This window comes from Pelodiscus sinensis, chromosome 7, assembly GCF_052426305.1.
Source record: "Pelodiscus sinensis isolate ZL-2025 chromosome 7, ASM5242630v1, whole genome shotgun sequence".
Classification (NCBI taxonomy): Eukaryota; Metazoa; Chordata; order Testudines; family Trionychidae; genus Pelodiscus; species Pelodiscus sinensis.
In genome coordinates this window covers 48,526,992-48,539,368 of record NC_143058.1, presented here as the reverse complement: position 1 = coordinate 48,539,368, position 12,377 = coordinate 48,526,992, and the positions used below count along the sequence as shown (strand labels likewise).

At 38.4% G+C, this 12,377-nt stretch overlaps 1 protein-coding gene across 50 annotated transcripts in view; it reads left to right on the top strand.

Annotated features, from left to right (window-relative positions):
- The window catches only part of TTN (titin), a 323,995-nt gene that overhangs the window by 129,857 nt on the left and 181,761 nt on the right, over window positions 1-12,377 (top strand). For 48 of the 50 annotated variants that reach the window (XM_089779942.1, XM_089779940.1, XM_089779930.1 and 45 more), the window contains 14 exons: window positions 380-670; window positions 1,979-2,266; window positions 3,541-3,633; window positions 3,748-4,033; window positions 4,817-5,000; window positions 5,379-5,468; window positions 5,572-5,839; window positions 5,942-6,202; window positions 6,816-7,025; window positions 7,127-7,204; window positions 7,313-7,339; window positions 8,225-8,272; window positions 10,234-10,290; window positions 10,407-10,484. In XM_089779942.1, coding sequence (XP_089636068.1) covers window positions 380-670; window positions 1,979-2,266; window positions 3,541-3,633; window positions 3,748-4,033; window positions 4,817-5,000; window positions 5,379-5,468; window positions 5,572-5,839; window positions 5,942-6,202; window positions 6,816-7,025; window positions 7,127-7,204; window positions 7,313-7,339; window positions 8,225-8,272; window positions 10,234-10,290; window positions 10,407-10,484 — 2,259 coding nt within the window. The remainder of the gene's footprint in view (window positions 1-379; window positions 671-1,978; window positions 2,267-3,540; window positions 3,634-3,747; window positions 4,034-4,816; window positions 5,001-5,378; window positions 5,469-5,571; window positions 5,840-5,941; window positions 6,203-6,815; window positions 7,026-7,126; window positions 7,205-7,312; window positions 7,340-8,224; window positions 8,273-10,233; window positions 10,291-10,406; window positions 10,485-12,377) is intronic. The other 2 variants (XM_089779939.1, XM_089779922.1) reach the window with 2 other exon arrangements.

The window sequence follows — 12,377 nt, the reverse complement described above, 5'->3', positions numbered from 1 at the left end:
TACTATTCTTTGAAAGTTTGTCAACTTTTTCATCTTCAGTGGTTTATAGAAAACTAGTTTATTCCTAGTTACTTATACACAGGGCCTTTACTTTGTTTAAAAAGGGTATTTTTCTTAAAAACAGTATCAGTAATTTTTTTTGAAAGAATAATGTTTCACAGCCTTTACACATTGTGATGTTTTGCTGTTCTAAAAGTGATGTTCTCTGTGTATTTTTTTGTAAAAACAAAAAAACCCAATAACCTACGGAACCCTGTTTAAATATATGCAAATAGTTTTTAATAACATATAACCATTAAAGGTATTTTTTGAAAAATCATCTACTGAATATTTTATCTTAATTTTTTTAGAATTTAAGGAGTCTTTTCATTTCTTGCAGAACGAAAAATTCCACCTAGTTTTACAAAGAAACCATCTGAAACAGTAGAAGAAACAGAAGGCAACACTTTGAAACTTGAGGGCCGTGTTTCTGGTTCTCAGCCTCTAACTATTGCTTGGTATAAAAACAATCAAGAAATTGATGAGAGTCCTAATTGTGAAATATCGTTCCTAAAGAACACCATAGTTCTGCAGATTAAGAGCGTAGGACAGGCCGATGCTGGCTTATATACCTGCAAAGTGTCCAATGAAGCAGGAAGTATATTGTGCACTTCCTCTGTTGTCGTTAAAGGTTAGTTACTTTCATGTTTTGCCTCTTTGTGATGTATGTTTTCTTGATAACATGTTAGTTGTGAGTATACATCTCCTAGAGCTTACTGAATAATTCTCACTGGAAGTCTTATCTTTAGGACATGTGTAATTGTGATTGAAGAATATTAAATTCAGATAAGATTGTGAGATATTATGTGTGTCCCAAGACATACATTTAATACTCAGTGAAAATTTAAAATCTCTAATACTTGTTTCTTTTTGCCCATAAAAATGCCAATACATTTCTTCTCATATATTTTCCATCAGTTTCATTGTCACTATTCCTCACTTTTTCTGTTAAGGGCATCCAAGATGGCATTGAGTTAAATGACAAAATCAAGCTATTTTTTCTGTTTTTTTAGGTTAACATTTGATTAATGATGCTTTAAAATGTATGACAATGATGGTGAGGTAACCAGTTATACCTGGTGTGAACTGCAGATAAAGATTGCAAAAAAAAAAAAAAAAACCCAGCCTAAACATTTAGTGATATAAAAATGTGAGGTTCTGTAATAGCCATCAAATTTTTACTCATTTTTAATGTAATGCCAGTTTTACTATGCAAGGTATGCAGATTTTCTTTCATTGTTGGAAGGATGCCAACAAATGCATCTGTGTCTAAATTTGTACAGCCAAAGCATTTTGCTGTGATAAAATGGAATTGAGCAGTAGTTGGTTGTGTAATATATTTTATAGTTGGTCTTATAAAAAGCTTTACAGTAATACTTGAAGAATAGCACTTGTGCGTTAGTTGTTTTAATATGCTTTAAGAATGAGTGCAAATTGAAACTTCTGCATTGAAAGAAGATGGAACACAGAAAGTTCTCTTCTTGCATTCTTGTGAAAAACTACTTTCTCTATATTATCTTATTTTCCAGTGCTATGTAGCATTAGTATTCTCAGAAATCAGACTTATATTTATCAAAACACATTGCTTATCATTCTCTTACTTGTAAATATGACTTTTTAGCAAGGGAGGTGGGTGAAGATAGGGCTGAGAGAGGCAAACTCCCAGGCAGGCACATGGCCACAGCCTTCCCCAGGGCATTGGGAGAGTAGGTGCTGGGGACAAAAACACTCCACCCCCACTATGCCTACAGTAGGTGTTCTGGGGGTGGAGTGTGAACGGGGCTAAGTGGGGAGTTTGGGAAGGCTTTCCCTGCCTGTAATACCTGCCACCCTTGCTTTTTAGAGTCAGGATTTCATTTATTTCCGATGCTTCTCTCATATTCATAACACAAATTTTTTTTCTTGCTAATTGCCTAAAATATTTTCTTTCCTATTACAGAACCAAAAAAGCCACCAGTGTTTGATCAACCTCTTAGGCCAGTGACAATAGCAGAAGGAGACATTTTGCAGCTCAGCTGCCATGTCCAGGGATCCCAGCCAATCAGGATTCAGTGGCTAAAGGCTGGGAGAGAAATAAAAGCTTCAGATAAATGCAACATTAGTTTTGCTGATGGAACAGCCCTTTTGGAACTCACTGCAGTTACTAAAACGGATGCAGGCGAATACGTGTGCAAAGCTACCAATATAGCCGGAAGTGACTCTTGCAAGTCAAAAGTGACAGTAAAAGGTATGACAAATGGGAAAAAAAATCCGGTCATGTGATGAGAATTTAAAGCTAAACTGCAATGATCAAAGCTTTGTTTTCTGTAAATTAAGTGGTTCACAGTCAAATAGAAAATAACTCATACTTTTTGTTACTTTATAAAATATCACATAATCTGAAATACTGGCCTTATTGGAGCATTATATTTAATGATAATTTATATAGCACTATAAATACACATTGTATGCATTAGGAGTTCTGTGTTAAATGAACCATAGTTTCCTAACCATAGGGATTAGAATTTAAACTTGCAGATAAAACAAAGAGGTTTTACTAAGACCAAGCTGACAGAGTGGGGCCCAGTCTCTAGGGCATGCGTGCATGTTTAGGCATTCTCTGTATGTTTAGGGATTTATTGAAGGCTGTTACTGAGGGGAGCTTGATATAGTGTCAGGGAGAGTACTCCATGCCTATGTGTGGTACCATTCAGATACAACAAAATCTGGAATGAGCCAGCCAAAAAGATAGGAGAGTAAGGAAGAAGGCTTGTGAGGGTATTAAAAAATATTTTTTTGCCTAGCTAAGATGCAGCAGTGCAATTAATTGGCCCTGGATCAGCTTTAAACCACATTGTCCACTCACTTGACTGGAATTAATACAATTTGGAGATGAGATTTTATTTCACAATGTATGCTATAGCATCTGAGCTCTTCACAGCCATCCTCATACTAAGATAGCATAACCTTTAGCATGAAGGCAGCAGTGTGGCTACAGCAGCTTAATAAGTTTAAATTTCTGGCTGTAGATTGACCATAGTGCTAAGAAACTTTGTAGGCCAGGCTTTAAAAATAGATGTGCTAAAGAAAAGCCCTTTTTGGTACTGTCCTTATTTGGGAGTTTCTTGGTAACCAACTAATTAGCACTCTGGGAAATCAAGCCACTTATGTATGTGTCCAGCTATGGATTAAAGAGCCTCAATTTAAGTAATACATTTTTTAAAATCTTAGAACGTGGTTCTGATGTAATTTTATTTACTTGCTATAATAGAGATCAGAATCAGGCCCACGGTGTCTGCTTCCATCTTAGGAAACAAATGAGAACTTAATGGAAAGTCATCAGAAAGCATGTGGCATTTTTTCTTTCACACAAGGAATGCATATGCTGCTTTGAGTCCACTACAATAAAAATATACTGATAGTAAATCCCTTCCCATTCGGGAGAGTGAAAAACAGTTTTATGGATGAAAGTGAGCTGTTCTATTAAACCCTCCATTCTAATTCCTTAAACCTATTTTCCAGAAAAAACAGCAGCTGCACCAGCAGCTAAGAAAGCACCAGTGGACGGAAAGCTGTACTTTATCTCAGAGCCTCAGAATCTTAAAATTGTGGAAAGTAAGCGCATTCTTCCTAAAATGTCATCTTCTTTATTTGTTATATTGGCAGTATAAGATCTCTTGCAGTCTTAGACACGAGAGATTAACTTCCTGATTTTGTATTTTTCTATAGAGAGTGTTGCAACTTTTATTGCAAAAGTTGGAGGTGATCCAATCCCAAATGTTAAATGGACTAAGGGAAAATGGAGACAACTTAATCGGGGAGGTCGCATTTTCATCCAGCAGAAAGGAAATGAAGCCAAACTAGAAATAAAGGATGCAACAAAAACTGATTCTGGACAATACAGATGTGTAGCTTTTAATGACCATGGTGAAATTGAGACCAGTGTTGAACTTCAAGTTGAAGAAAGAAGAAAGGAAGAAGCGATTGAAGGAGATCTGAGAGCAAAACTGAAGAGGTAGGCATAAGAATGTTTTCTAGATTACTCTCTGGTTCTAAGTGGGGGATGCTGTATCTCTGGTCCAGATGTAATTTAATAGTTCAGTCGCGCTCACAATGTATCAAACACATTTACACTAATTATATGTAGGGTTTGATCTTTGTAACTCTTGAGTAGCGAACACTTCTGTGCCTAACAGTTTGAAGGAGAAAGACCCTCCAGCACTAACCTGAAGGCACTTGGTCTATACCAAATGATATTAAGCAGACTTGGGGTACGTCTAGACTACATGCCTCTGTCGCCAGAGGCATGTAGATTAGGCTACCAGACATAGGAAAATGAAGCAGCGATTTAAATAATCGCCACTTCATTTAAATTTACATGGCTGCCACACTGAGCCGACAAACAGCTGATCAGCTGTTTGTCAGCTCAGCCCGATAGTCTGGACGCGCGGGTGTCAACATCAAAGGTATTTGTCGACCACCCAGGTATGCCTCCTGGGATGAGGTTTACCTGGGTGGTCGACAAATACCTTTGATGTCGACACCCGCGTGTCCAGACTATCGCGCTGAGTCAACAAACAGCTGATCAGCTGTTTGTCGGCTCAGCGCGGCAGCCATGTAAATTTAAATGAAGCGGCGATTATTTAAATCGCCGCTTCATTTTACTATGTCTGGTAGCCTAATCTACATGCCTCTGGCAACAGAGGCATGTAGTCTAGACGTACCCTTGGTTTCCAAGGAATATCTTAGAAATAAGAAACATTGGCATGAGTTCTAATGACTCTCATTACTTAAACAGTACTCCAACAAAAAAGAAGGAGGAGGAGGAAGAGAAACCAGTTGATATCATGGAAATTCTCAAAAATGTTGACCCTAAAGAATATGAGAAGTATGCTCTCATGTATGGAATTACAGATTTCCGTGGCCTCCTGCAAGCCTTTGAGCTGCTAAAGCAAAGCCAAGAGGAAGAAAGCCAGAGATTGGTAAGACCTAATCAGACTGTAGCATCGGGAAAGTTATGAGTAATATGGTTTCTTGAAACAGTCTTCATGTCCTAGCTCTGACATTGCTGTATGCATTAAATTCGGATTCCAATCCTGAGCTTCTTGTTCTCACATCCCAAACTCCCAGCATGTTCTAGCACTGGCTGTCATAGTACCAACACTGACTCTTCTGTCCAAGCAAGTGCTGTTCCCCATGTTTTCACCTAGAGGTTAAAGTGAACTTTGGGTTTCCAAAAGATTCAATTAGCGAGAAAGATGATTCTATTGACTTGCTGATGGGGCAAATATAAAAGCATAGATCCTAGTTATTTCCCAATAATGTTACTCCATGGTAAACCATGTGCTGTCTTTTTACAGGAAATTGAAGTCACAGAGAGAACTCTCAAAGGAGAACAGGATTTGGAAGAACTTGTATCATTTATTCATCAAAGAGTCACACAGACAGAGGTGATATGATGGCTTTGGCTTGATAGTAAACTGTTTAATTAATTACATAATAGGAATGTGACGTTGAAGTGAAGACTGAACCCTTTACATTAATATTTTTCAGCCTGTCTCCCTTATTATGGATATTGAAAACCAGACCGTTTTAGCAGATGAGGATGCTGTCTTTGAATGTGAAATTAAGATTAATTATCCTGAAATCAAACTCTCCTGGTACAAAGGAACTCAAAAACTGGACCCTAGTGACAAGTATGAAATAAGAATTAAAGGTGATCAGCACATCCTCAGAATCAGGAACTGCCAACCTGCAGATCAAGGAAATTACAGAGTTGTCTGTGGATCACATATTGGTAGTGCTAAGCTAACTGTGATCGGTAAGTATATATTTAAAGTTTCCATTTGAACGTATTTTTTACACTTTTTAAATTTAACACTCTTAAATATCTACTAAAATATATATTTTAACATGGTAACAGCACCTGAAGTTGAACGGAATCTTCATGATACTGCTTTCAAGGAAGGACGCACATGCACCCTGATTTGTCAGTTCTCTATCCCAAATGCCAAATCTCAGTGGTATCGAAATGGAAAAGCCATTAAGATAGGAGGGAGATATTCAACACAAGTCTCAGAGAAAACACACAAACTAATCATCAAAGATGTTAGAACAGAAGACCAGGGACAGTACACCTGCAAGCTTCACAATCTAGAAACAACTGCAGATCTAACCATTGAAGGTTTGTAAGCAGATGGAAATCTCTTTGTTATGGTTACTTTAAAAAGTTTCTGGATGCTGCATTAACAAGAAGAGATTGAAAATAGAGTTTAAAACAAATGTTTCCAAGTCTGAAGATGGACCTGATGGAAAATTTTGCTGATCCATTCCTTTGAAGGAGATACCACTGCCAGGATAATCTAATAATATCTTGCTGTATAATTAATATGACCCATTATCCTGAAACAGTTTGAAAGAGTTATATTTATCCTGCTTAGTCGCCTATTTCTGAGATGCTTATATTTTCTTGAGATTTCAGATTTTCAGTGGGCCTATATACCAAGCATTCTTTATCTTTTCTTGATTGCCTTTGACGTCTCTTGAATACTTCTCAAAATAATCTTCTTGTAGAAATTCTCTTTTGTCTTCTTAACTTCTCTCCTAAGCGGAGGACTTTAGGAGATAGAATGAAGAATACACATTTCTTTGTATTTCTTTGTCTTCATTTTCTTTTTCAATATCTTAGTAGAAGTCTATTGTTCGTTGATGGAATCACAAGAAATTATATAAGCAAACAAATAAAGATCTTTGGCAACAAGTATAACTAATATATTTTTGTTTTCTTTCCAAACCAGCTGAGCCTATTCAGTTCACAAAGAGCATACAGAATATAGTGGTGAGTGAAAACGAGTCTGCAACCTTTGAGTGTGAGGTTTCTTTTGATGACGCAGTAGTGACATGGTACAAAGGCTCCATTGAACTTAGGGAGAGTCGGAAATACAGCTTTAGAAGTGAAGGTCGCTGTCATTATATGACTATCCACAATGTCACTGCACAAGATGAAGGTAACCTTAATGGGATGTTCCCATTGTCACTGTTGTTTCTCATTATTTGTGTTTTTTAATGTTCAATACGAAGTATGAACTAAAATGCTTCCATGTTGTAGGTGTGTATTCTGTAATTGCTCGTCTTGAACCAAGGGGTGAAGCAAGAAGCACTGCAGAACTCTATCTGACAACCAAAGGTTAGTGTATATAGTGAACAGTTTTGTGAGTGTCGCCATGTATAGCAGCTGAAAGAGCATGTTGAAGAGCAAAATTATTCTAAATATAAATCTCTTGTTCTTTTGCAGAAATGAAACTAGAAGTGAAGCCACCAGGTAAGGAAAAATTGTGAATATGTCTATGAATCATTTGGCACTGATTTAATTTTGTGCCCTCCTTGTTTTTTTATCTTTGGAACTCCTATTTCTGGGTTTGATTTTAGTAAACCAAGGCTAACATATTGAGAAGGAATTTTCAGATCATAAAGAAGGAAGATTTTTCCCATAGGCAACAATTGTGAATGTTCTGATGACTCCACAGTTAGTGAGGAATTTATGGGCCTTGGGTCCTTTTTCACCTTACAGGAAGTCATCTTCACCCTTTCCTTGGGGCTCAGAGTGGACAGTGAATTGGGTATGGGCTATTAATGCAATATGGTGAAGCTCTGAGAGGAGGGAAAAAACAACCAATCAAAGATAGCCATCAACATATTATAGACAAGGAAGGGGATCATTCTAATTATACTTTCAAATCTTCCTTTCTATGGCTGTGTGTGTGTGTGAGAGAGAGAGAGAGAGAATCTACAACACTAAAATCTAGTTTTTTTTTTAAAGACCAGAATGCAGGGAGTTAGGGAGCGATGCATTTGAAATGTTAATAGAATTAGGTGTGTGTAACTTGGCTAAACTATGATTGAGCAGGGGGACATGATAACTATACACATGTATTTTTATTATGTTAAATCAAAGGAGAAAGAAAAATTGCATAAGGTGGCCCAAGAGACCATAAATACATGTATTGAGTAAAACTGAAGAGAGGGAATATCATCTGAGTGTTTCCTAATTATGAGAATTCACAGGCTGATGAACAGGTTCCTATGGGAAGGATGGAATTCCTATCTCTTGAGTCATTTAAAATTAGACCTTAGAAAATATTGTGACCCAATCCTGTTAATCAGAATCTCTGCTTTCTATACATTTCTATCTATTTTGATTTTCTAGATGTTCCTGATGCCAGAGTTGCAGTTCCAATTGAAGCACCAGCTGAAGGTAAGATGAATAACCAGATTTTTATAATGGGATTTCTCTTTAAAATATAGGCAAAGGCACAGTGGGAATTTTGGAGATTCAGGAACCTCCAAGAAAATCACCCCTTTCTGTCCAAAGCTTGAATAATCTGAATTTGCTGGGGGGCGACAGTGACATTGTTACTTCTAGTGCTGGATGTATACTAGCACCCACTAACTTTAATATTTGTCAGGATAGACTGGCCAAGTAGATGTAAGTATGGGAACGGTCCCACAATCTTGAGGAATTTTTCTGGCTTCTGTACTACCCTGGGGGAATCAGACAGCAAAAAGATCTGTGTCCTCACTCCAGCTCCCCTTGCTCAGATGCCTGCCTGACTTCACGGATTCCTCTTCCACTCTCCTGCGTGGCAGTTTTCATAGCCCTAATAAGGAAGGGTCACTTAGGGCGAGGGTGTCCCCACTCCAGGATACTTTATCCACACCTGCTACTTCTCTGATCCATACTCCACTGATCATGCATTAAATTTAAACCAAGTACGAAGAGTGGTGTGGGAGCATTTTACTAGTGGAGGTGCTGAAAACCAGCCTCCTTACCCTGTCCACCTCCCCCACCCAGCTGGTAGTGGGCTTAGTCACAGGGGCAGAACCTTGTGGCTAGCAGAGAGGAGCTAGAGGGTGTGGCCACTGGGAACTAGAAGGGGAGTTGGCAACTGGGACCCCAGGCACCAGGCTGTGCAGCATCCAGGACCTGGGGAAATGGGGTAAGGAGCATTGTGGCAGGCAGGACTGCAGGTGTGGGGTTGGCAGCAGAGCCACAGCTAAAACTTGGGGGTGCTGCAGCACTGCCTACTCCCTTAGTTCGTACACCTATGTATACACCTTATTAAACAGCAACTGTAAGGAAAATAAAAAGAAAATTGAAAAGTTTAAAGGATCAAGGGGCCCTGCCCTATGGGCATGGGGAATACTAAACATCTGTTTCAGTTACTTAAGAAAAGTTCACAGAGCCTATTCCTCATATGCCCCAGCCTCTCTCCCAGGACCTGTCTGTGCTGCAGTGATACCAAGGGCAAAGCACCTGCTTAGGTGGAGGTACACATTCTCCCGTTGTGGGTGGCAGGACCCTTCTCCCCAGCATCAGGCCTATTGTTGGGTTCAAGGTCTCATTTCCCTTCCCACTAGATTCAGGTCTTCAAGGCTCTCTTGCCTGGTGATGTCTCCCTCCTCACTGGACCTTTGCTGTCCAGAGTCCCCAGATCCCTCTCTCCAGCTGCTGACCACTTTTGGATCTCCCCAGTTCTGGCCCTGCAGCTCCCTGAAGTAGCTCAGCCCTGTCTCCCCATCAGCATGGCTAAGTGCCATTGCTCCAGCTCTCTGGCTCCAGTCTGCTTCAGTTCCCACAATTCTGGCTCAGTGCTGATGCTGCTCTGTGTCCCAGGCCAGCTTTGGTGGCTGCTGCTGCTCCTTTTCCAGGCTACCTCTGTGTCTGGACTCTTGCTCTCTCCCCAGCTCTGTGGTGGCTGCTACTTCTTCCTTAGCTGTGTCCCTGCCCTACTCAGCTCCAGCTCACATAGAAGACAGGCCCCAGGCTCTTAACTCTCCATTGGCCTGTCTACTCTGTCAATCTGGCAGATTTATCACATGGGCCCTGGGGACTGTCAGTCACAGGACCTCCATTTCCCTTTGGCCTTTCTCCCTTTTTCTAGTATTGGAAGAGGGACCAAAAAAAAAAAAAAAACATGCTAAGTTTTAGTAGGGCAACAGCCCCCTTTACATTAGGATGAATATGCAGTTCCCACCCATGGAAAGTATTCTGACTGCTCCAATCCCCACCACAAGTACCTCTGATTTTTTTTAAAAAATTGTAATACTATCATTTTGTATGTCTGCATTCACAGTATATTAAGGACTTTTCACATATCTTTAGGAATGTAACATTGAAATACTTTAAATATAAAAGATACTCTTTATTTTTCTAAGATATCCCTATTCCTGTTTTGCTGCCTTTTACTGTTCCACCACCAGAAGACAAGAAAGGTAAGAACTTGTAGATTTAAAAGTGGAAATGTTGTCAAACAGAACTCACTGTGTTAAATCCCACTTTTCTTCTGATAGCTGTTAAATGCAAACAAAAAATGTGGGGTTTTTTTTAGAGACCAAGAAAGTTCTTGAAAAGAAAGTCTCCAAAAAGGTGGTTTCAAAAGTTCCTGAAGAAATTACGCCACCTAAAGGTAAAATGGATTTCTACATTATTTTTAAAATGGTATTTTTTTAAAAAGCAAATATATTTAATGAGAAATAATGAGAAGCTGTGGTGTTTGACTTTTTTATTTTTAAGCTATAAAAATGCTTATTTAAAGTCTAAAGGCTCATTCTTTAGGATATTTGAAAAATGTGTTCTGGAACACTGACATGTAGAAGTAAGGCAGAAGAAATTTCTCACATGATCCTCGTTAAACATTGTAAACTAGTGACACAAAGTATAGATAGAAAAAAATTAGCATGAACTATCGTACAATAACCTAAACTCTAAAGATAAAAAATATGAAAAACGTAGTTAAAAGACAAGCAAAACAAACACAAAAGTTACTCTGTAAACATGTACAACTCTTATAGTGTTATTTTATGAAATTGTGGTATGCACTTGCCTAATTAAAAAGACGTAGAGAATATTATAGTTTCTTGCTTAGTCAAAGGCCTTGATCTTGTGGATTAAATCATTTAGAATCAGCTATCTTTTCAGTGTTTTTCCCATTATGCTAGTTTATATCTATAAAACATTGATATCAGCAACATTGATGAAGCATATGTTAAAAACTCTCTTTAAATTAATTTTTTATGTATGTGAGTATTATTCTTTTGTTAAACTCTGTGCTGAATAAAAATATTTGGGGTACAATAGCATATTCTCAAGATGCTAGTTATTTGTTTCCATCTAGAAAAAATTAGGATGTAGACAATATGCAACCTGCTAAAAAAACTCCCATTGGTATTCCATCCTTTGACTTCAGTGGGCTTACAACAATACACTAAGGACTTGATTCAGTGACATTAAAATCAGTGGGAGACTTAACTTTAACAGGGTTTCAAAAAGAACTGTATCAGTTCTTGGAAGATAGGCCATCAATGGCTATTAGTCAGGATGGGCAGGGATGTCTTCTGTCTATTAGGGCTGAGAATGGGTGAACACTTGATGTTTACCTGTTCTACCAATTCCCTCTGGGGCACCTGGCAGTGGCCACTGTCGGAGGACAGGATGCTGGGTTGAATAGAGGTTGGCCATGCCTATTTTCACCATTCTTATGTTTCATCAACTTCAGTGGGTGTTGGATTGGGCCTTAAATGCCGAATTTTAGGCAAGGTACTAATTTCCTCATAATCCCCTTTTTTAGGGTAACATTAGAATTGATCCTGTAACATTTTAAAGTAATGGGAGTTTTGCCATTGACTTCAATGGGTCAGAAAATCTGTGCCTCCCCCTATGCTACATCTTTTAGAGATTGATAAAGGAGATATACCTCCTCAATATGCACCTGTACCTGCCTTTTTAAAGTGAATGGGAGCTATGTGTACATATCAAGGAGCGATTAAACCACTAAACATAACATGTTTCTACAGTTTTAGAGGTTGAAAAGAAACCAGCCTCCTGGCCTCCATCCTAAAAGTACAGAATATTGTTTCAACAAAATAAGTGTATCCAAAACATGTATACACAGAAAATGATCCTCTGTGGAGAAATAGGCTACTCAGTTTTCCTACCTCATGATAATCCGAATCAGAATTGTGCAGATTAATTCTTACTTTTTCTTGCACTCATCCTAACTTCTTCAGACAGATTTCACATTGTTACCAAGATGTGCTGATGACACAAATTTGAAACATTTTCTTTCTTTTCTAACTTCCTCTTAGTGTTGATATATAAGGACTCAGTGTGGTAGTCTTCCAGTGAATAAATGGTAGAAAATTGCCATTGAAATGTGGGTCCTATAACTCAAAATAATGCTATCCTGGTTACATATTGAGGAGATAGCTCTGACTTTCAGCTAATCTATTAGTAAACTGAATAACTGTGTGTAAGACCAACCAAGTTTGGACAATATCAAGATCAGCAAAAGACAGTAAAA